The sequence below is a fragment of the Podarcis vaucheri genome (assembly GCF_965113315.1).
Source record: "Podarcis vaucheri genome assembly, chromosome: 13".
Taxonomy (NCBI): domain Eukaryota; kingdom Metazoa; phylum Chordata; class Lepidosauria; order Squamata; family Lacertidae; genus Podarcis; species Podarcis vaucheri.
The window spans coordinates 20462036-20486013 of NC_138751.1; the positions used below are offsets into that span (position 1 = coordinate 20462036).

At 47.6% G+C, this 23978-nt stretch overlaps 1 protein-coding gene and 1 long non-coding RNA gene across 5 annotated transcripts; one reads left to right on the top strand and one right to left on the bottom strand.

The window, feature by feature from the left end:
• Positions 1 to 508: 508 nt before the first annotated feature.
• BCAT2 (branched chain amino acid transaminase 2) lies at positions 509 to 23233 on the bottom strand. Of its 2 annotated transcripts, none has more exons than XM_082197068.1 (11): positions 21792 to 23233; positions 10824 to 10898; positions 10434 to 10634; positions 10217 to 10327; positions 9508 to 9627; positions 8018 to 8181; positions 6450 to 6592; positions 5039 to 5124; positions 2818 to 2958; positions 2643 to 2717; positions 509 to 1022 (listed from the first exon to the last, which is right to left on the bottom strand). In XM_082197068.1, exons 1-11 carry the CDS (start codon positions 21828 to 21830, stop codon positions 984 to 986), a joined length of 1194 nt encoding a protein of 397 aa, XP_082053194.1. In that variant the 5' UTR covers positions 21831 to 23233; the 3' UTR covers positions 509 to 983. The 2 variants fall into 2 exon arrangements, with proteins under 2 accessions (XP_082053194.1, XP_082053195.1); XM_082197069.1 differs by lacking the exon at positions 21792 to 23233 and adding an exon at positions 18725 to 18766.
• Positions 12138 to 21785, top strand: LOC309517721. 3 transcript variants are annotated; one of them, XR_014213229.1, is made up of 4 exons: positions 12138 to 12769; positions 18791 to 18864; positions 20278 to 20414; positions 20821 to 21785. It is a non-coding gene; the product is annotated as an uncharacterized lncRNA (long non-coding RNA). The 3 variants fall into 3 exon arrangements; XR_014213230.1 differs by having other exon boundaries at positions 21419 to 21785; XR_014213228.1 differs by having other exon boundaries at positions 20278 to 21785.
• Positions 23234 to 23978: the final 745 nt, after the last annotated feature.

The following is a 23978-nucleotide window of genomic DNA, read 5'->3' on the forward strand; positions in this document are numbered from 1 at the left end:
CCTCCTGTGGTAAACCGTTCTCCTCAGAACTCTTTCCAGAACAAGTTGCTGCTTAAAAGAAGTGGACTGTCGTTCCATGTGGGGAAATCAGAAACAGGTGCTCAGAAGCTTCTCCAGGAGATGGTTTTTAATTTTAAATAGCGTTTTTTGAATGTAAAAAAACCTGCCTCCCGTTCCCAATACGTTTTGGCGTTCAAAGCGAGTTTGCAACCCCTAAATGCAGATGGATTCTCTTAACTCTAAGCCAAGACAGATTTGGAATATTAAAAAAGAGGCGGCAAGAATGTTCAAGCGGTAAATTTGAAACGTCTGGAGAACTGCAGATCAGGAAGCAAAAGTTAAGCTTTTTTTAGCCCCGGTGACTAGTGTACGAAAGCTAACTTTTGCCAGAGCAAAAAGTTTAGACTTGAGACTTCTGTGCTTCTGCGTGAATCCAAGAACATACTTTAAAAAAAATTAAAAACAGTCTCTTCCGGACAGATCCTGGATGTGTAACTACTTTTTAAAAAAACAAAAAAAACAAACACAAAACATGTGTGAGTTTCTGTGTGGATTTAAACAGTTTTGAAGACACATCAGTTTCTCCCTCTCTCTCAATATTGCACTTTAAAAGCAGGAAGGGGTTGAATTTTGGAGCAGAGAGAGCAGCGGAGGCGGCGATTTCAGTCCAAAGTTTCCTTCCCGTTGCACAGAAGATGCAAGCAGGAGCTCCTCTAAGCTCTGGGCACATCCCAGAGTGGAGTGTTTTGCTGCCACAAAGCGGCTTGCAGTCGTAACAGGCAGAAGAAGGCCACCTTTATCCGAGAGCATAACCGGTCCAGTCCAAACTCTGACAGAGAAAAAGGCGGGACTGTCAAAGCTATAGAACCAAGTCATAAATACAGCATTGGTAAGATGAGAGAGAAAAACGGAGAGGCTGTAGCAGGAGGAGGAGGAGGAGGAAGAAGAAGAGGCGGCTCCGGTGGGGTGTTGCTCAGCCTACGTCAGACTGGGTAGACCCAGTCACTGGCGACACGTCCATACTGCAGGGAGAGAGAGAGAGAGAGAAATAAATAAATGAATAAGGGAAGGTGGGAAGATACACCGTATTTTTCCGTGTATAAGTATATTTTTCCCCAAATTTTTGATGTTTAAATAAGGTGTCGCCTTATAATAATAATAATAATTTATTATTTATACTCCACCCATCTGGCTGAGTTTCCCCAGCCACTCTGGGTGGCTCCCAATCAAGTGTTAAAAACAATACAGCATTAAATATTAAAAACTTCCCTGAACAGGGCTGCCTTCAGATGTCTTTTGAAGATAAGTTAGCTGCTTATTTCCATCACATCTGAAGGGAGGGCGTTCCACAGGGCGGGCGCCACTACCGAGAAGGCCCTCTGTCTGGTTCCCTGTAACCTCACTTCTCGCAATGAGGGAACCGCCAGAAGGCCCTCGGTGCTGGATCTCAGTGTCCGGGCAGAACGGTGGGGGGGGGGAGAGATATACAGGACCGAGGCCGTTATACGTGGATAGTGCATAATGCATTTTCTTGATTTTGAGTCCCCCAAAATAGGGGGCGTCTTATACACAGGGGCATGTTATACATGGAAAAATACGGTAGTCAGTTAGCATGGCTGGAAATGCCACCTGGCCGCAAATTCACAGACAATGATATGCCCAGTAATGTCAACCCTGACTGGCAGCAGCTCCCCGGGAGTCTTTTCCTGGAGATGCTGCTGGGGGTTGAGTCTGGGGCCTATCCCTGAGCTGCGGCCACTTCCCTGCTTAGCTCTAGGCTTTGCAGCTGCCTGACACTGGGATAATGACGGGAGAGGCAGAAATGGGCCCAACCCCACAACGCAGTAAGGGAGCAAAAGAAAGTCTATTTTTCCACCTCCCCTTAAATTTATGAGGTGGGGTGTGTGTTTGGGGGTGGAAACAAACCACTCCCCCCGCCCAACACACAGCTTCAAAAATTCTGGGAAGGTTTTACATCCTACAAAAAGAAAATTGCTGTGTGTGTCCGCACACCTGCAGCTGAAAGTCATCAAGAGATTATCAAACATGTGGGGTGAAGTGGTGGAAAAGCAGGGAAGTGGCTTCCCCAGCAATGGAAAGGGCGTATCGTTCCAGATCAGAACGGGTGGAATCTGCTGCCGGCCCCCACTGTTCCTGGAGTGTGTGCAGTTGTGCACAATTATCCCTTTACACTTCATTCTTCCAGGTTAAATCAACCTACAGTGGTACCTCGGGTTACATACGCTTCAGGTTACATAAGCTTCAGGTTACAGATTCCGCTAACCCAGAAATATTACCTCAGGTTAAGAACTTTGCTTCAGGATGAGAACAAAAATCGTGCTCCGGCGGTGCGGCAGCAGCAGGAGGCCCCATTAGCTAAAGTGGTGCTTCAGGTTAAGAACAGTTTCAGGTTAAGTACGGACCTCCGGAATGAATTAAGTACTTAACCCGAGGTACCACTGTATTAAATTCCTCTTGCAAAGTGGGTACCAAAAGGAAGGTTACTCCACAAGGTCGCTGCGCCCACTGGTGGCCAAACAGGGAACCACAGGCAGGATAAGCACCCAGGACTCTGTTTTCTTAAAATGAAAAACAACTTGTCCGTCCCCCCCACCCCGCTGCCCCACTTTGCTAAGCTATACCTGAATATCTGTCAGCTCCTTCAGAAACCGTTTTGCAACCTCAGGTCCGTTTTCCATGGTGGGGATATGGTAATTCTGACATGAGAGAGGAGAAGGAGAGATTCGTCACGAAACATGAATCACAATTCGGAAGGTTCAGAAAAGGCCAGTGTTGGGCCCATGTCCTAACTCTCACCTTGCCCTGGTAGAAGATTTTATTCACGGGACAAACGACACAGGCCGTCCCCGCGCCAAACATTTCCTTGACTCTGTTTTCTTCCAGGCCTTGGATCAGCTCAGCCATTGTCATAACCTTTTCAGAAACTTTGAATTCCCCCTGGAAAATGGAAAGAGATTCAGGATTGAAAACAAGAAACAAACAAACCCGTTGCCAGCTATTTTAAAAGCAGCAACATTAAACCTCTCAAGTTCAGTATGGAAGGAGTAGCAACGCAACTACAATTGAGGAAAGAGGCTATAGCTCAGTGGGCAGGACATATGCCTGGCATGCAGAAGTTTCCAGGTTCAATCCCTGGCCTCTCCAGGAAGGGCCGGGAGCCGTGTTCAAAACTCCCATTGTTCTGGACGCATTTTGGGAACAGGAATTTCAAGCAGTTTCTGAGCTCTGGGTGCAGAACTGTGCCTAAGATTTCAGATTAAAACTGCAGAGCGGAAGGAAAGGAGGACTCCTCACTTCCAGCTACTCTCTGAAGACTGGAGAATAGAACCACTTCAGAATATTATGGGGGGTGGGCAGGGGAAGGACTAGAGTATGTGAAAAATGAACTTAATATTTTAGCTGCAGTTCATTCATTTTCAGCTTATGTACTGTATTTTTCGCTCTATAGGACGCACCCGACCATAGGGCGCACCTAGTTTTTAGAGGAGGAAAACAAGAAAAAAAATATTCTGAATCGAATGTCGTATAAACTACTGTATTTAATAAACAACCGGTATATCAGAATCATATTACAGCCATGTAAAGTGAACAGCAGTCAACAGTGGCATTAAGAACCATCATCACTGTCATTAAGAAATGAAGAGAGACTTTAAGGTTTGAGTACTCTTCTAGTCTTCTGTGAACGCCAAGAACTCATCACTGCTAGAGTCAGAATTTATGAAGCTCAGGTGCTCACAATCACTGACATCACTTTCTTCGCTATCATGTAAAATACCACCTTCGTTTCCATCCAAAGCATTGCTAATGCCACATTTTTTCCTCTTAGTCCTCTTCCTCCCCTCTCTCAGCGAACAGCCTGCCCGCTGCTCCAAAGCTTGAGGGGAAAGGGCAGGCTGCTCCAGAACAGCACCCCCACCCCCATTCAGCAGCCCAGGAGCGTGGGGCAGGCTGCCCGCTGCTCCAAAGCTTGAGGGGAAAGGGCAGGCTGTGGCAGAACAGCACCCCCACCCCCATTCAGCAGCTCAGGAGAGTGGGGCAGGCTGCCCGCTGCTCCAAAGCTTGAGGGGAAAGGTCAGGCTGCTGCAGAACAGCACCCCCACCCCCATTCAGCAGCTCAGGAGCGTGGGGCAGGCTGCCCGCTGCGCCAAACCTTGAGGGGAAAGGGCAGGCTGCTGCAGAACAGCACCCCCACCCCCATTCAGCAGCCCAGGAGCGTGGGGCAGGCTGCCCGCTGCTCCAAAGCTTGAGGGGAAAGGGCAGGCTGCTCCAGAACAGCACCCCCACCCCCATTCAGCAGCTCAGGAGCGTGGGGCAGGCTGCCCGCTGCGCCAAACCTTGAGGGGAAAGGGCAGGCTGCTGCAGAACAGACCTCTCACCCCCATTCAGCAGCCCAGGAGCGTGGGGCATGGGTGCATAGTCCTCCCGCTGCTCCAAAGCTTCCCAGGGCTGCAGGGGGAAGCCGAGGCTGCCGGCAGAGGAGCGCGGACCCACCACCACCAAAGAGCAGCCCACTCTGGCAATTTGGCTCCAGGGACCACACATTCGCTCCATAAGACACACAGACATTTGCCCTTACTTTTTAAGAGTAAAAAGTGTGTCTTATGGAGCGAAAAATACGGTATATATAAAAAAAGCACACCTAGGCATTCCAGTGTTGCGCCCACAACCTAGGTTTAATGTGCCATTTAGCTCCTAGCTTTCATATCTCAGTTCCTAACACGGGCTGGGAGAGTGCCCTACTTTGAAACCCTGCTGCCATTCAGTGTAGGCAATCTTAAGCTAGGTGGGACAGGGGCCTGACTCCGTACAAGGCAGTTTCATATGCTTCTCTAACTTAGCTCATTCAACTAAATGCACTGTTTTCCCCTCCTTTCTAAAGGCCTTGTGGGTGTGTTGAAAGATCATCTGGAGAAAGCAAAAAAAGATTTTTGCTGCAAAATTCCAGCTTGCAAATCCGCCACCCACCCTCAGATTCATTCCAGCACTATCAAAAGTCTCCTGTTTTCTCCAAACTCACCCATTTGCGTGCCAGATCTAGAAGGCTTTGCCGTATCACACCGGGCAGGATGATTCCATTCAGAGGAGGCGTGACCAGCTCCAGATCTGGAAGGGGGAAGACGCAGTGACAGACATGCAGAAAACATATAAACACAGAGCTCAACTCCCTTCAATTTTGCTTTTTGCTTTTTTTGTTGTTGTTAAGATCCAATTTTCTCATCCTCATAACTTCAAAGATAACATACTTTAAACTGCATGGGCAATGCATGTTGAATTGTCAGAAGCCGAAGAGGTGGATGAATCCAAAAAGCCATAGAAGGTAATGGTTTTTCAATAACAAGGTAGAGAAGATTGTGTGTCTTTTGCTTTTAAATGGTGCAGGTTCAACACATACCAGGCTGCCAGGAATGTGAGCCAACACATCTAGACACTTCATAAACCACAAACAAGATCAAAAGGCGAACAAAATCTGAGGGGGACGGGGCGGAATTATCTACCCGGATTGCACTTAGTAAGGAAAAGGTTCAGAAAAAAGAATCCTGCATACATTTATTTTCTCCATAAATAAGATGAGGTAATAGCTAACGCAAATTGTTTTACCTTTACATATGCTTTTAATTTTTTTCCAACGTGTTGTAATGTAACGACAGCATTAACAGTGGACTCGTCTTTTTGGGGGGGCGGATTTTATGTCAGTTTGCAAAATTTTAAAATAAAAGTCCAAATTCTTTCTTTTTAAAAAAAGGAAAGAAAAGCTAGAGCTTAAAGATTAAAGAAACCCTGCTTGACTGAACATATGAGTTTTAGCTGATTAATCAGATTTCATCGGCATAAATTTGCATTTGAAAAATACCAAAAGAAAATACATCTAAAGGGAAAAGAAATATACTTTGCTTCTGAATGAAGCATTCATATGTCCCCGGAAGCACCTGATTTAGGAGAGGCATTCCCTTTTCCTTCACATACAGGGCGTCATTCAAATATTTTTTATTAAGTGGTGGCTGGTGCTCATGGGAAGTCATACAGCAGAAGGTAAGGAGACTAAGAGGAGGTGGAGCCAAAGGCAATGAGAGGCGGAGCCAGAGACAGTGAGGGGCAGGGCCAAGTAAGGCTAGTTCTGTTCCCACCTCCTTCCTCCCTGCCGAGTTCTACAAGGACAAGGCTGATGCAAAGAGCAGGAAGCTGGCACGCCCTGCCACCCCCTGGACTGCCGATGGGGGCCGATGCAGCAGTGTCCCACATGCCCTAATAGACCAGCCAATGCTGCTTTTATTTTATTTTATTTTATTTTATTTTATTTTATTATTTTATTTTATTATTTTATTTTATTTCATTCAAGTTATTTGCCTCCACTCTCAGAGGCAGTGAGTCTCAGTACCCCCATTGCTGAGAACTGCAGCTCCTGACAGCTCAGGGACCCAGTTCCTCACCTCCCTGCTGGTCTTTCCAAAGCACAAAGATGTTCATAGTCCCGACTTCTGTGATCTGGTGGTCGTCCCCGTAGAGCCAGAGAACCTGCTGGCAACCCTCTTTGGCGGCCTCCATCTGCACGTAAATGGTGGGGCCGTAGTTGCTAAGGGAGACACAAGAGCAAAGCAGGATTTCGCAGTCAGGTTTTTTTTAAAAGGCATCTGCAGGCAGCAGAGAGTGCCGAGTCGACCCTCTCTTTGAAGATGTGGGGAAGGCAGGCCACAACTCTCAGAGATAACCCCATTACACTTATTTATGTGAATAATTTTATACTGCCGTTCAGGGCATAGTACCCGCCAAGGGCAGTTCACAAAGCCATGAAAGATAAAAATGCACATCACAACAACATGCAAAAATAATTTTCGCTCAGTGACAGTGATAAAAAGAGCCTCTGCTGTTCAAATGTCAGCTTAAGAGAGTGGGAACCAGCCTTCCCCAATCCAGCAATGGAGGAGGCTCAAACAGGTGCAGGTAAGACAGTCCTAGGTGAAGTCTAGATAGAGATGGGTGATATCAGCTTTTCAACATTGCAGTGTAAGACCTACATTGGCTCCCAGTACGTTTCCGAGCACAATTCAAAGTGTTGGTGCTGACCTTTAAAGCCCTAAATATACTTGAGCCCAGTATATCTGAAGGAGCGTCTCCACCCCCATCGTTCTGCCCAGACACTGAGGTCCAGCGCTGAGGGCCTTCTGGCAGTTCCCTCACTGTGAGAAGTGAAGCTACAGGGAACCAGGCAGAGGGCCTTCTCGGTAGTGGCACCCGCCCTGCGGATCACCCTCCCACCAATGTCAAAGAGAACAACAACTACCAGACTTTTAGAAGACATCTGAAGGCAGCCCTGCTTAGGGAAGCTTTTAATGTTTGATGTATTACTGTATTTTAATATTTTGTTGGAAGCCACCCAGAGTGGTTGGGGAAGCCCAGCCAGATGGGCAGGGTATAAATAATAAATTATTATTATTATTATTATTATTATTATTATTATTATTATTATGAAGCTTGTTTCTCCCTCTGCATCGTATGAGGGCAGAGTGCAAGGGCGGTTTCACTCAGCAATGTATCATTGGTGAAACTGCTGCCTCTCCTGATTCCCTCTGCTAGCAGCACCCACTGGAGGAAGGAACTCTTGACTCCCTCCAGCGGACGCTTCTAGCAGAGGAACTCAGGAGCGGTGGCGGTTTCACCAGCGATATATCTCTGCTCCTCATACCAGTCCTGGCTGATATATCACCCAGGCCTAGTGAAGTCCTTGGCATTTCCAGTTAAATTATTTCAAAACACCTGGGAAATACGCTCCCTTTTCTCTCTCTTCCTGAGATCTTGGATATCCACTGCCAGTCGGGCTAGGCAGGAGTAGCCAATGCAGATGTTACTGGAATACAACTCCCATCTCTCCCAACTATTAGCCATGCTCTCTGGGGCTGATGGGAGTTGCAGTCCACCACGTGGGTTGCCCCTGGATTCGGCAGCGTTGGGCTGGAGACCATCCTGCTGCCGTACCTGTTGAAACAGAAGCCGTACTCACCCGCCCACCTTGCAGTCCCCCACGCCGCCCATCCAGGCACGGACAAAGCGAGGGTCGGCCAATAAGGAAACGGGGCTGAAGGTGCCAGTAGCGAAATAGGCTCCCACGGGGCCCAGGATCACATAGAGCAAGGCGTGCCTGGACTTGGCGACCCCCAAGGAGGGCTGTGGAGAGGGAGAAAGAGAGAGCAAGGTGTTGGCACAGGCGTTGGCTGGCGGCCATTGGAATGGGCAGAGTGGGAAGAAGGGCAGCCCAGCAGGGGACGGAGTCAGAGTCAACGAGAGCCAATGGCAGGGGCAGCCAGCTCATTCTGTTTCTGTCCCCATCCTCTTCCCGCTGCTCCTCCCTCAAGGGTGACCCTGAGAAGGAAGACGCCAAGAGGCTGGGCTGCTTGTAAGATGGCGGACTGAGGATGGTGCGCCCCCAACGGACGAAGCTCCCCTAATTGGCAGTCGAGCAATACCCTCCATCGGTGACAGGCCAGCTCCATCAAGCCTCCTTCCTGTTCCCTCAACAGTCACCATTCCATCAGGCTGCCTCCGTGGGAGAAACAGGAATCGGGGCACATTCCATCAGGTTTGATGGCTTCGCTCCATCAGGCACCTCCTGCCCCAAACTACACTACCTGGCCAATCTAGGAACCACTGTTTAGAAACTGGGGGTGCCTGAATTATGATTTTCCCCTCTCCCTTTTCCCTGGGGTGCTGTGGCCTTTTGGTAGAGACTGCCTTGTTTTGACTGCCTGTAAGCCGCTGAGGGAGCCTTTCTAGCAGAAGAAATACAGTCATACCTTGCAAGTCGAACAGCCCCACTTCTTGAATGTTTTGGCTCCCCAACGATCAAACCCTGGAGGTGAGTGTTCCGGTTTTCAAACGTTCTTTTGGAACATGTCTGACGGGGCTTCCGTGTGGGATATAAAGCTGTCAGTCAAGTCCAACATTCTGAGAGGACTAACTGCCTCTATGGGGCAGGCAGTTTTTTCAGTTGGTCAGTTGGTCGGTTGCTGCAAGGAGTGTTAACTGGTAACTGCTTGGATGCAGTCTTCTCATGACTAACTGCTATCTAGTATATAGTTTATCTGTTATGTAACCTAAGCCTGCCTTCAGGAACAACTCTGTTAACCTGAATGAATCTGATAGTAAAGTAGCTTATGTTAATATGATTCAGATTCATGTGTGTTTTCTTTAAGAGGGACAGAAAGGGATTATCAACCAGGAAGGTATAATTATTGATAGGGCTCAAACGAGTTAGCAACCCGCTTATTGTTGCATAAACTCAAATAGGAGATCGTTTAAACTCTGCTAAATTATATAAACGTCCCCACATTCCGCGGCTTCCGATTGGCTGCAAGAGCTTCCTGCAGCCAATCAGAAGCCGCACTTTGGTTTCCAAACGTTTTAGAAGTCGAACGGACTTCTGGAACGGATTCTGTTTGACTTCCAAGGTATACTTTAAAGAGGAGAGCGGAGAGGTGGGCCCGGGAAACACACCTCGGTGCCGATGAAGGTGGGGCGGATGTAGAGGCTGGTGGCTTCAGCGTGGGGGACCCAGTCTTGGTCCAGGTGGATCAGCCGCCGGATGCATTCGAGAAGCTCAGACTTGTCGAAGGGCTGTTGTGCAGAAGGGAGGGGTGGGGAAAGAGCAAGTGAGACTGGTGAGGCAGTTTCCCCTTCTCCTTTCTGGACCCCAAGAGCCTCAAGGCAAGCCTCTTTCCCCACTCGCACAGAAAGATGCTTTAGGGCTGCAGCCCAACGGCAGAGCATCTTGCCCTGCATGCAGAAGGTCCCGTGTTCGAGTCCCGGACTCCGTAGTTAAAAACTCTGGAGGGCCACTTCTTTGAACACGCTCACACCCTGTGCGGTGAAAGGGACTGCATCGCCGTTTGTGCCGAGGAGAGAAAAGGGAAAGGGCGAGCCGAATGCAAGAAGTTCAGGCTTTGCCCTGGGACGGTTGGGTCAGTGTAGATGCCAGGCTCAGAGATCTGTGCATCCCTTTGAGAAGGTAGCAAGGCAGCCCTGCTGTGTTCAGGGACCCTCCTGCCTGACCCAAGGATGAGCGGAGGGGAGGGCCTGGGTCTCAGCCCCCAAACCTTGCAGCACCACTTGTGGGGGGGGCATATCCGAAGACGGCTTAAGATGCAGCAACCCACGGTTCCTGCAGGAGAGGGAGGCAAGGGGCCGCCTCACCGGAAATACCCACCGGCAGGGAAGCACGTTGTGCAGAACGTAACATGCGGTTCATGTTCATCATGGGACGGAAAAGTTGGATGCGCTTGTCTGGGCCCCGGAAAGCCTTCATCCCCTCAAAGAGCTAGATGGGAGAGAGAGAGGAGAGTCGTATGGAAGAAACGAGCTATTTAGAGACTCTACCTAGTGAAACTGACAGCGGAGACTCTTTTTATATAGGAAGCAGTTACCTCCACCGAGTAGTGCAGGGCGGAAGAGGCTGGATGCAGCGAGAGATTCTGGAAAGGTTTGATGTGTGGCTTCCCCCAGCCTTTCTCCTGGCTCCATTCTATCATGAGCATGTGGTCTGTGAAATACTTGCCAAAGACCAGGTCCTTGGGGTCCGGTTTGGACTTTGGGTGCTTGTTCAATTCAATCTGGAGGTCCGAGGCCTGGTTTTGAAACAGAACAAGAAACAGGGACCGTTCATCAGTCAGGCCTCCATGAGGACTAGGAATTTGCTTTTTCAATATCAAACTAAAAGGTGGGATCTCCCTCTGCGAGGGTTCGGATCCAACCCGCATCTTCCTAGCTCAGATTCCCCCCAGATTAGGAGTTCTTGAGCCCACAAGTTTCCTCACCTTGAACGTGGTGCTTAAAAATCTCTGGGGACCGAGAAGAGAAATTAGCGCATCGCTGGTCCTCCCTCTCAAAACCTAGAAGGCAAGATGCAAATGGGCGAAGAACTGGTATTAAATCCTGTCCCTATTATTTAACACAAAGAAAACACATATAATTTTCTAAGCGCTGTGCATATATTAAAAGAGGAGACAGCCCCTGCCTGCAGATTCCACTGACCTGTAGTAACAGACAATGATACAAAAGGAAAAGGGAATGAGGAGGGAAGAGGAAATCAATCCCTGGGGCAGCTGGTCCTTCTCTGGCTAATGGATGGGGCCAAGATAGTCACCTAGGTGGCAGTGGGTGAAGCTCCCCAGTGGCCAGCAGTGCCCTGGCTGGTGGCGGAGTACGCCTTCCTTTGGTTCTGCAGCCCTAGATCATGGTTATAGAGCCTGCTACTAAAAAAACCCACAGTCAAGTCTGGTATCAGGAAGAGAATTAACACAGGGCCTCTGCAATGCCAGGACGATCCAGGTTGCATTTCCTGTCCTCCTCCTTGGTCTTCAGCCTCTGCCTAGTAGGCCAAAGCTCCCAGCACTGTTCTCTGAGGCAAGAGAGCAGGACCGAGCTACTGGGTCTCACACATCCCATTCTGGAGGACAAGTCTTCGCTCTGCCCTAACTCTTACCCTGCCCCTGGCTCAGCAGCTGCAGGAGCACGCCTAGTGAATGTTAATCCAGAGGTATTCATTCCTGAGAAAACACAGTGTCCATCGCCCATACTGGCTGGGACTGATAGGAGTTGGAGTCTGACAACATCCAGGGGGACTTATGGGTTTCCACCCCACCCTGGCTCCAAACCCTAACCAAAAAGACAATCAGAAAGAAGGCTGAGAAAAGCCCCTATTGCAGGGGTTGGCAAAGTTTACCTCGCCTGGGCCGGTTCACTCCAGCTGAGATCCCTCTGTGGGCCGGATTGCACGCGCGTGCCTGCGTCTACACAAACACAATTTCCGGCGTCTGCACAGACACAATTTCTGGCGCCGCAGAAGCGAGTCCCTGCGCCACACTGGTTTAGCACAGCATGCGGGGACTCGTCAAATGGGCGGCTCAGTTCAGGGGTGGCTTGTGGGCCGGCTAAACGACCCCCGTGCGTCACTTGTGGTTGCTGACCCTTGCTCTATTGGGATCTTCAGAGAGCTGCTGCCAATCAAAGTCCTGTAGCTAGGGCGGACCCATGATCAGGCTCCAGGAAAGCCTTATGCTCTCATAGGAGTGTGTGTGTTAGGAAGAGGAAAGCCCAGAGCAGGGACTCATTCAGAGACACTACAAGCTGCTGGGTCTTCTGCCTCAGGATTAAAAGGAACAAACAAGCCAGCCAGCCTCAGTCCAGGACTGCTGCTAACCCAACTTCTCTAATCACTCATTCCCCATGAACAAACAGATTCAGTTAATGTGTAATCTGCAAACACCAGGGGCCTTCAGGGAGCTAAGCGGCTGACATCCCTGGGTGGGTGTGGGTGTGGGTGTGAGAGAGAGATCTTGCCCTGCTCTACGCCTGCTTTCTGCTGCTGCTGCTGCTACATTGGCAACCAGTGCCACGGCTTTCAAAAGTGCTGCCTTCATTGCCAGGCTCAGCAAAGGGAGCACAAAAGCCTGGTGATCCGGAGCGTGGGAACCCTGCAATTTCCATTTGTGAGGCAGCCATTCCCCAATCAGAGGCGGGAACAAGTCTCCAACTCCTTCCCCTCCTTTCTATCTTCTTTTTTTTTTTGGGGGGGGGAGGAATTCCCAGAGTTGAACTTCAGCCCCTGTTGCATCACAGCAGTCCAGGGTGGAAAGCAGCAGGAACAAAGAGCGGCGGAAATCCCTGGTACGTCGAGATTCTTTTATAAATACTATTTTCTTTCAAAGCGCGGAGACAGCACAGCTCTTCTTGGTGAAGAAAAGGGGGAAGATTTTAAAAGGTAAGCTTGCATGAATATGGGCGCTAAGGTGGTTTGGATCCTCTCCTCCTGTCCTCCACCCTTAACTGGGAATCATGCAATTCACTGGGAAGTGAGGAACAGGGAGATAGTGGATCCCATGGGCTGGAAAGGGGAGCAGGGAAACCCTTTCCTAGTGAGCCAGCTTCTGTAAGAGCATGCAAGGTTTGAAGCCACACAGAGTTCTTGATCAGGCCTGAAGGTGTGAGCTGCTTGCAATGAGTTATGATGATTTATGAAGTGACAGCTTTCAGAAGGATGGCAGGAGACTCTGCTTTCATCCCCAACTCAGGGAAAGGAAAGGAAAGACACCACGCTTAAAAGCGATGTGAGCTTCTGGGAGGAAAGTACAGCGGTACCTCGAGTTAAGAACTTAATTCGTTCTGGAGGTCCGTTCTTAACCTGAAACCATTATTAACCTGAAGCACCACTTTAGCTAATGGGGCCTCCTGCTGCCGCTGTGCAATTTCTGTTCTCATCCTGAAGCAAAGTTCTTAACCTAAGGTACTATTTCTGGGTTAGCGGAGTCTGTAACCTGAAGCGTCTGTAACCTGAGGTACAGTGGTACCTCGGGTTACATACACTTCAGGTTACAGATGCTTCAGGTTACAGACTCCGCTAACCCAGAAGTAGTGCTTCAGGTTAAGTACTTTGCTTCAGGATGAGAACAGAAATTGTGTTCCGGCGGCTTGGCGGCAGCAGGAGGCCCCATTAGCTAAAGTGGTGCTTCAGGTTAAGAACAGTTTCAGGTTAAGAACGGACCTCCAGAATGAATTAAGTTCTTAACCCGAGGTACCACTGTAAGAAGAACCTGGATGAATATTAAAATGCATTTGTATCTTGGCTTTCCATTAGCTTAGTATGGCAGATGTGGAGTAGGTTATGGCCCCCACCCCATAAGCCACATGAAGCTAGGGAGGGGGAGGCGGAGGGGGAGAGAGAGAGAACAGCTGGTCAAAGGTTACTTAACAAGCTTCATGGCGGAGGGGGAATCTGAACTCTGGATCTCCCTGGCCAAAGTCTTACACTCTAACTCTTACACGGTTCTGGCTCCAGCTGGATAGAAATTTCACATGAAAGCACTGCCAGCAAGAGAGCCTATGCGTTGACAAAACCTAGAGATTGCAGCATTAAAAACTGGGGTAGATTTTAGAAGCTGGCATCAAGGAGAACAGCTTCGTTTTGGGGACAGGGAGGCCGAAGCAACCAGGCCAGTGAGCAGGAGACTTCAGGCTTGTGAACAAGCTTGCTTCTGTTCTCTCTGCTGGAATATACAGTTTCGCCAACCAGAGGTCAGGCCAAATGCAAAATAATAGGGCAGAGCCTATTACTTGTGAGCCAGCCTTGGTGTAAGCTGCCTCCATCAAGATGTTTTGGACCACAACTCCCATCATCCCTGGGCAGCATGATTGGAGTTACAGTCCAAAACATCTTGAGGGGGCAGGTTGGACCACGGATGCCATAGAGTGGTTCTAAAGAAAGGTTCTTGGATCAAGGTGGGAAATTGGTCAGATTCTTTCTCCATCCACTCCAGCGCTGCGTAGTCCTACTGGTGGTGGCTCCCTGGGGTGTCAGACACAGAGGTCTTTCCCCCTGCCTTCTCCTCACCCCCATGGTGCCGAGTTGAATTGGCAATGCCAGGAACTGAACCCGGGCCTTTTCACAATGTGCTCTACCACTGAGCAATGGTCATTTCCCCAACTCATTTCCCCAAGGGCCCAAAGATGGGGTTGGAGTTTAAACCCCCCAGTGACTGCAGAACAGCCTGGAAGCTAGTGGAAGAAGAATGGGTTTTAAGTAGACCTGGGCTCTAGGATTTCATACTTAGGATAGGCAAGGACTCCACATAGGATGGGAGGAGGCTCAACGTAATACAAACTATTTCTTTCTGGTTTTCCTTCTGTTGGGAAGACATTTCACTGTTATGGGTGATAAGAGGGAGTCTTGTGGACTGAATAGCTGCCTCCCACTCCCCATGACAGAACTGCTGTACATTTTTCACTTGTGTGCCTGGCAGAAATTCAACAGATCTTCAGGCACAAAAAATGCAATGCTGTGAGGGAAATGTCTACTGAATTTCTGCCTGCAAGGTACTTATTTTAAAGGTGCACAGACTCAGAAAAAGAAAAGGCAGTGACTGTGAGTGCAGGCTGCTCTGGGTCTTCAGCATCAACAGGCTTCCAGACAATGCGTAGTTAGCAGATTTTGCAATCTGGGAAAATATTGTTTAAATGGATGCAGAAAACAATTCCAACAGCAGGGGGCAGCAAGAGGCAAAGAACCTTGGAAAATCTTTACAGCACATATATACCATTTACATTGATGACCTGAAATGACCAGCTCTCTGTTTACAGACACTTCCCTTGTCTGGAAGGGAGTCCAGTTCACTGGTGATCAGGTAAATGGCTATTTAGAACGGTCCATAAAGTGCTTCAGCCTTTAGCCGGTATACTTCTTGGGCTGTGTGTACACTATCCCAAAAGTATTCAAATTTTGCACATCCAAAAATCAGCAATTAGCCTCATTTATGCAAATGAAATCTATCTGCATGCATCTCCTTATTTTGCCTACATCATTCTGTTTTCCCAAGACCAGTTTTTAAATTTTGAAATCCTAAGTTGTTTTGTTTTGCTTTGCTTTGCTTTTTCATAAGGGCAAATACGTAGAGCTAAGGAAAATGCATTTTTCTCCAAAACCACAAGGACTAGAAAGTTGTGCAAATTTGAATGGAAGACAGAATTCTTAAGCCCTCGCATTCCAACCCAGATAAGAGCCCACCCTCGAGCAAAAAACCTGCTAAGGTTGGAATACATATAATAACCCTGGGGGTGACTGAACCAGTTTCTTTCTTCTAAGTGGGCGCCTGGGATCAAAGCCAATGCAAGCCCAGAGAATTCCCCTTTCCTTGGAGGAACAATAGGACAAGACTGAGCGCGAAAGATTCCAACCTTATCCCTCTAAGAAATGGGGGCTGAGCCAACAGAATAGCAGCATGCAAAGGGGGCAGTGAGAGGTGGCAGGTGGTGACATATATAGTTCCATAAGAGGAGTCCTCCTGGATCAGGCCAGTGGCCCATCCAGGATCCTGTTCCCACAGTGCCTCTGGGAAGCCTGCAAGCAGGACCTGAGGGCAACAGCACATGCTTTCCACTTGTGACTCCCAGCATCCGGCATTCAGAACACATCCATCCTGGCTAGTGGCCATTGCTGGCCTTAGGTGTTCTTGCTGGCGTCTGTCTGTCTCAAGAGACAGTCCAAAGGGAAGCAGAGCAATACATTTGGCACCAGCTTGGCTGCAGGACTTGCCGGAAGGAGGCCTACAAGGTGCCGTCCAACTGTCTTAGGGACTCCAGTCTGGATTTGTGTAGGGTTTTTACTCCTTAGCCTTTTCTTCTCCCACAGATATCCCCACAAGGCAGCAGAGGTTTAGGATGAGAGCTTTCCTTCTCCTAGATGGGCTACCTTCCCAGGTTGGCAAACCCTCACTACTCTCTACAGCACATGCAGAAATCCCCTTCTTGGCCGCTGGACTCACTATTGGTCTTGTTGAACCTGTCTAATGCTCTTTTTAAGCCATCCAAGTGGGCGGTCATTGCTACCTCTCGTGGAAGCACATTCCATTGTTTAACTATGCCCTGTGTGAAGGACTTCTTTCCTTTGTGTGCCCCAACTCTTCCAGCATTCAACTTCCACAAGCATTACAATCCTGTGTGGGTAGCTTGTGGGCCTGGGAAACCTGAGCTGAAACTCTGCCTCAGTAACAGAGACACATCACTAGCTCTTGGCCTCAGTTTGCCATCTGAAAAATGGTCTCCCAGCCCGTTTATTATGCTCTGCACTAGTTCCCTCAACCACAGTATCTGCTTTGCCTTCAGCTTCTTAACACCCCTTCCCTTGCTTCCCTTCGCTTTACATGACAAAGGAGGCAGGCCCTGAACAAATTAAGGCAAAACAGGGGATTCAGTTGATATGCCAGCTAAATGTACAAAATCAGCTGAGGGGAAAGAGAAGGGCCGCTGGGAGAAATCGGATACCCCAGGACGCACTGGTGAAGGCCTCAAGAGCCACGTGGCAGAGAGCAAACTAGCTTGACAGCAGACATGAAATTCTAGCCTCCAAGCGTTAAGTCAACCTCTAATTAAGGGGATTAGGAGGCAAATGAGGGATTGTGAGAGATTAATAACAACCACAAGAGGGAGCGTTTTAATGCTCTCCTGTGAAACAGAGAAGCCAGCATTGGTTTGCAGAAGCAATAGCCACAAAACTGAACAAGAAGGGCAGGTTGCTCAAAGCCATCGCAGTACAGTGGTACCTCTGGTTACAGACGCTTCAGGTTACAGACTCCGCTAACCCAGAAATAGTACCTCGGGTTAAGAACTTTGCTTCAGGATGAGAACAGAAATCGTGCGGCGGCAGCGGGAGGCCCCATTAGCTAAAGTGGTACCTCAGGTTAAGAACAGTTTCAGGTTAAGAACAGACCTCCAGAACTAACTAAGTACTTAACCCAAGGTACCACTGTATTTCAAGCGGAGGCTCTTTCTGTGGTGGGTCTCTGCTCTGCCAGTCCCGATTCCCCATACCACTTGGCCCTCAGTGGCACGAGTTATTCCAGAGGAGAAAGGGAGACAATGCTGCTGCTGGACTCCAACTCCCATAAACTCTGTGGGCAATACCACTTGGGAATTAGGGGAATTGTAGTGCAACATCTGGAGGGAACCACATTGGCTATCTCAACACTACACCAACGTCCCTGAACCAGCATCGTTGTCTCAGACCTTCCCTGCCCCACCGACATTGGACAGATGCCCTCACTACATTGTTGGATACGCGTGCTGAAAAGCAAGCCTACCCAGACATATAACTTGGTTACTTGTATTTGTTTTTAAAGTTTTGTCTTTGCTTTATAATTATGATATATTTGGGTTGGGGTTTTTTTAATGGTGAATTGTGATTTAGGTTTTATCTACTATTTATCTGTATGGTGCTTGGAGACTTTTGATCAAGTGGATTATGATTTTTCGAAATGGAAAAAATAACTTTTTGGTGCAGTGCCAGGTGGCTTTTTCTGCAGGCCCTGTCACAAATCAGTGAATAATCTAATTTAAAAACAGCCACCTTAAACACACACAAGGCGGCAGCAGGTGGTAATCTGATACTACTGCTTCCAAGCTTTTCCATCACAGATTCACATCAGATGTGGATATGAGATATTATGAGAATCATCAGCGCAGTGTAGGGATTGGAGTGTTGGACAAAGACTGGGGAGGCCTGTTTTCAAAGCCCCAATTTGGCCACGGAAGTCACTGGGTAGCTTTGGACTAGTGATTGTATCTCATCCTAATCTAAAACCTCACTGGGCTGTTGTAAGAATAAAGTGGGGAGAACCTTAAACAAACGGTGACTGGACCTGTGGAAATAGAAATATCACATGCACTTAAGAAAAACCCTGCTCTGAAAGGTTCATCTGCACCAACATCTTGTTCTCAAAGTGGCCAGCTAGATGCCCATGGGAAGCCCACAAGCAAGACCTGAGAGCAAGAGCACTCCCTGCCCACTTGTGATTCTCAGCAGCTAGTATTCAGAGGCAGTAGAAGCAGAACATAGGCATGATGGCTAGTAGCTATGATAGCCTTATTCCCCATTGTAGTCAACCTCCCACCGAATCACAGCCGCTTTACCTTCTGGTAGCCAGGACACATCTAAGCAGGAATGTTTTCTCACCAACTAATCATTCCCCACTCATTCCTAACTAAACGTTGTACAGAACTCAGCTACTGGGATCGGAATAAAGAATATCAATGAAGTAAACGTATGGAACTGAGGATATATAAACTAAATAAGATGTGATTTAATGTGCAGTTGCTTCCTTTAATCCAGGGCAATATGGGACCTGTTTTTGTTTTATAAATTATATATATATCATATATGTTTGCACACCTTTGTCTCTCTCTATAATTATCCTTAAGGCTTCTCTCATCTCTCCTCTTTTTCTTCTTCTCTTAGGGGAGAATAAACAAAACAAAAGAAGAAAACTGTGGCAGTGGTTGCCCACCCATCAGGCCTATGGTCTACAGCAGGTATGGGCAGACATCAGGCTGACGCAATCTACTTTGCTGTTGTTTTTACTTGAACCCTGAGGTGCACCAACCAAGTGCAAAATGGTGGCTGAGGGAGACGAAACCACCTACCTCCTGCAATCCATGAGCCATACATTGGGATTATCTACATAGACAAGTACAAATCTCAGTTATTACAGATCAGAGGTTCTAAAGCTCCAGTTTAAAGGAGGAAAGCCTTGTTGTTCTTACTCTACAGCTGGAAGTTAGGAGCCCTTGCTGAACTACTGCAATCAGCCAATGGTACTACTACAACATCCAGGTATTCAAAGCTAGTATTAGCACCTGGCAGAGCCGTGTTTACCCAGGGGTGCGGGGCACCGAATTCTGGGGGGGCGGGGAGACGCCAGGCGCTCAGGCTGCCTAAGCTCTTAACTATCTACCTGTTATGAAATAAAAATTTTGATCAAGCTAGAAAAACAAAATACATGCCCGTATTTTTCCGTGTATAAGACGTCCCCATGTATAAGACATTTTGGGGAACTCGATTTTAAGAAAATGGGGGGAGGTGGCTCCATGTATAAGACGACTCACACTTTTTAGCATAATTTTTAAAGAGAAAAACCTAGCCTTACACATGGAAAAGTACGGTATGTACCTGGGTATTACCGAAATGTATACCTACTGTTTCACTAACAGACTTTTGACTTTGTGTGCTCATTTACCAAAGACGTGCTGTGCAAGCGGCGGCACTTGTCAGTCACAACGGAGGCGCTTGTCAGACTTGGGGGCGCTGGGCGGATCTTTGCACCCCGGCGGCACATATGCTTAAGACTCCCCTGGCACCTGACATCCATGGGCAGTTGCTAGAACCCTAGTGTCCTGGCAGGGCTCACTGCTGATGCCTTCCCAATCCCCACCCCTATATATGAATGACTCACCACTTTCGACTGTGACAGGCAGCTGTATCTAACCACCCTTTACATTCCCCACAGTAGCCCTGAATTAGCATCATTCATAAAGGAGAGGATAGATACATCCACTCATCTCTGCTCGGAGAAGGGTCATGAAAGCCAAGAAGCCCCCCTCACAGGAGGAGGGTCTCAGCAGGGAACATCTTGTCCAGGGCTGCTGCAACCTGCAGCCAGCAATGCCAATCTCCTGGGTTTCCTTTGAATTGAATTTAGTTTTCCTGGGTGCAGAATACACACACCTCTGTTAATGAGTGAGAAGCTACTGAGTTGGATCTCAAAATAACCAGAAAGGCACTTCCTTGCTCTTGGCATGACAGCAGGGGACTGAACAGAGAAACTCAGCAGTAGTGGCAACCATAATTCTTGGCCTTTGCAGAATTTTCAGTGCCTTGGCAACTGTTCCTCTTTTCATTGCCGACAAGCAATATAACACTTTGAAATTGCTCTCTCTCTCCTTCAGTAGAAACCCAATCCAGACCTCTGAACACAATCAGCTCTATTTATCAGGAAGTTGCAGTTCTCTCGCAAGATGCATGTCAGAAAGTCAGGGGTGGAGCGGTAGAAAAAAGAAGCGGAAGAGAGAACACAGTGTTCCAGGTAGGTGAGAATATCATGCCAACTTAAATAAAGAAAGCAGGAGGTATGCTGCCCTGGGACTGTGGCTGCAAAGGGAGGGGCAGCCCCTAGATTTGTATAACAGGTCAGGACAAGAATAATGACAAAATGGGGTTGCTCCAGGTGTTGATATTTCCAGGCAGAGTTTACAAGGATCGGATAGAGAATCCACAATTTCCTCCTAACCAACATGAACTTTCATAACCCCACTGCCAAACCCACGTGTTTTAGTGTCTATTAAACTAGAATCAGAAACACATTTGCATCATAAATGCATAAACTGAATGTTAGCAGTTGTTTTTAAAGTTCACAGGGTTTTATCTGTGTAGTGAACACTTAAATTGCTCCTTATTCCATTTAAGCATATTGCCATTCTTAAAAATCACAGGGAAGTTACAGCTGCTGAGGAACATACACACCAATCACTGAAGCAGGATAAAGTTGTTCTTGGAAAAAAATCTACCCTAAGCCTGGAGGAATTTTGAGCGGGATAAGCTGCATGGGTCAAATAGATGCCATTTCAAGCAAGACCAGGTGGGGGGGGGGAGGGAGGCAGCCATCACCATAGACTTAAAAATCAGAATTCTTCCTATTGTGCAAAGCATCCCTTGTGTCAAAATTGTAAAAAAAGAAAGAGTATGAGAACAGTACCTTAGGTGTGGAAAAGTACTGCTCTGGGTGCCCTAAGGAATTTCTCGTGAGGAATTAAAGGAAATATAGCAGAGGAGAGTGTTATTTTTAGGAGAAAAAGATTTAGCCATCTTTTTAGGACTAAAAGATCTCAAGAGGCGAGGAGAAGTGTGTTTTGTAACAACTTGGCAGTGATGTGCCTTTGGGAAATATCAAATTGGGAATTTATTTGAAGGAGGAAGCCAGCTGGAATGGGGCTATCCTGTTCAGTAAATTTCCTCTGTTGGAGAAGAGATATGGGGCTTGAGGGAGGGGGAAATAGGTAACGTGTTACTACTGATCCCAATCTTTTCCAGGCTGAAAAACAGTCATTGGAAGAGCCAAGTGGTGAGTGCCCAGGCGAATATTGGGGTGCCTCCTTGGAAAGGAGGACTGGGGAAGAAGCAAGCTAATACCCATCTGGAAGGAAAGGGGTAATAAGTATCTGTTTAGGAACTGGGCAAGGAATTTAGAGAAGAGGTTGGCTAAAAGCAGACGAGGGTGTTTTTTGGTTGTTTTTAACGTGGGTGCTACGTTCCCGCCCGGAGTTATTTAAGGACAGGACTGAGCCCACCACCGTGACCCCCTTACCGGAAGTGCAGCCCCCTTCCCTTTTATTTGGGGATGGGCTGCGGGGAAAGGCCGCCGGGTCTCCTTCCCTCTTGGCCCCCCTCCCCTTCCCCAACTTACCCGCCCCAAAGAGCGCGGGAGTCCCGCCGTCGCTGCCATGCTGTTGGTGGTGCTTCTGTCTAATGAGGCCGGGCGGGGCCTGCTGGAGCCGGGGCAGAAAGGTTCCGCCCCTCGCCCGCCTCCAGCTCCACCTCTATTTGCCTACTTTCCATGCGGCTCTCCAGGACAAAAAGGCTCGAGCTGAAAAGAGGGCGCAGCTCAGGACGCCTTTGTTTTCAATGTCAAATTTTGAAGGATGAGTGCGCCGCTAAGTATGTACAAAGGGCTTTGCTTCCCTTCCCCCGGTCGACTTCATTTAAACGGCGAGTTAAAATGCGAAGGCTCTACAACCCTAATAAGGAATTATATCGAGATTATATTCAGTACTGCGATGTATTCAGCACATTCTTCCCTATGTATGAGTAATAAAAAAAACAAGCAAGTTGAGCAAACAGAAACATTTACAGAAGCAGCTACATTTAGGATAGCTGATAAAGGCAAGATCAGAAGCACTGATGATGCAAGAAGAATGAAGGGTGTCTGTTAGGAAAGGATTTGTGGAAATGTGTACATGTATTTTAGACACACAAACACATCTTCGTTTTTCTTGGCACAAATACCCTCTACAAAGTAGGGGGGGATGTTGCAGCCAATCACACTCGCTTTCCCTACACACGCCCACTCACCCATCCAATGGCAAAGCTGGCAGTTTCACATACACCCTTCAAGGAGCACATGTGTCAGCTTTGCATCTGACTATGCACAGAGCAAGCAAACAGCAGCACAGGGGCATGGCCAACAGTAGGGAGGGATTCAAGAATGTGCACAAACACCCACGTCATCTGGCTTGGGTGTTATTTATTTTAAACGTTATAGCCCTCCCATAAACTTAGAACAGGGAACAGTAAATGGGAGGGCATAACACATCAAGTGTTCAGTTAAAAATCGGTTTAGACTGGAAAGCCACAACACAAGGAAACTGAAAAGCGTGACTTCTTACTGGACTAACCACAGCTGTGGAAAGGCACCTCCAGTAAAAATATGTCTAGGTATCCAAGAGTTGCAATGCACAAGGCAGCACAGGAGCCACTGTGTGAATCAGTGTCTAAAGTGTTAATCTGGGTCCAGAGTTGTGGTTGTTAAAATCATGAGCTAAGAGATGGAAAGCCCCTGTTTTTGTCTTCACAGCACAGCTGTGAACTGGCCGTTGGCAAGGCACTATTGAGCTTCAGTCTCTCCTCTCACCCATTTTGTAAGAAAAAGGGGGCGAAATAATTATAATCCTACCCTACCATAAACACTGGCTATACTTACAAAGATCACTAGGATCATGTATGGAAAGGTTTTAGGCACTTACAAAAACTCATTTAAATCCTAAATTTTATTGATGTTCTCCCTGTTTAGCCATGTCCTTAAGAAAAATGACAGCAAGATCTCCCATCCTTACTGGTTAAAATAGTAAAAATTAACTACCTCACTAGGGCTCTTAGGAGGATGAAGAAGAGGAGGTCTTAAGCACTTTGAAGACAATGAATTTTTTCCAAGTGATAATCATGTATTTTATTTATTTTGGTTCATTTTTTGTAAAAATGGGAGGGGAGACAATAAACACATTTTTTAAAAAAAAAATCTGAATGGTGTAGAAAGTGTTTATGTGCTTGCCTAAAGCGGAAAGAACGCATCCTGGACTCACGAGTTTTGGAAACGAAACGGGGTAATCATCCAGATGAGAAAACCTAGAACAAAACCATTCACTTACCCACCAACTCTTGCAACTTCTGTATTGGCATTCTGCCAGCTTTTGAAGATGCACTTTTTTACATTAAAAATTCTTTGATTGCTTGACCTGAGTCTCCTGTATTGTTTAGCTGTTTTAATTTCACATTTTAATCATGGAGGTTTATATTTTAATAGGGTTGTTTTATGGTCTCTTTTTAATTATACTGTATTTTAAGGCCCCATCTGCACTGCACATTTAAAGCAATATCATACCATTTTAAACAGTCATAGCTTTCCCCCAAATAATTTTGGGGGCTGAAGTTTGTTGTTTGGTGCTAGGAGTTGTTAGGAGCCCCCTCTTCCTCTCGCAGAGCTACCATTCTCAGTTCCATGGAACGAGGGGTGACTTTAAAGGACTCTGGGAATATGTGTTCTGGAAGGGGAATTGGGGTGTCATAACAACCTTCAGCTCCCTTAACAAACTACTCT

Bases quoted from the DNA above. Each gene is read 5' to 3' on its own strand.
- BCAT2 (XM_082197068.1), bottom strand. From the start codon at position 21,830: ATGGCAGCGACGGCGGGACTCCCGCGCTCTTTGGGGCGG. The intron at 9,628-10,216 runs GTGGGTATTTCC...TCTGCACAACAG, and splicing joins CACAACGTGCTTCCCTGCCG to CCCTTCGACAAGTCTGAGCT. The intron at 1,023-2,642 runs GTATAGCTTAGC...CTCTCCCTGCAG, and splicing joins AGGAGCTGACAGATATTCAG to TATGGACGTGTCGCCAGTGA.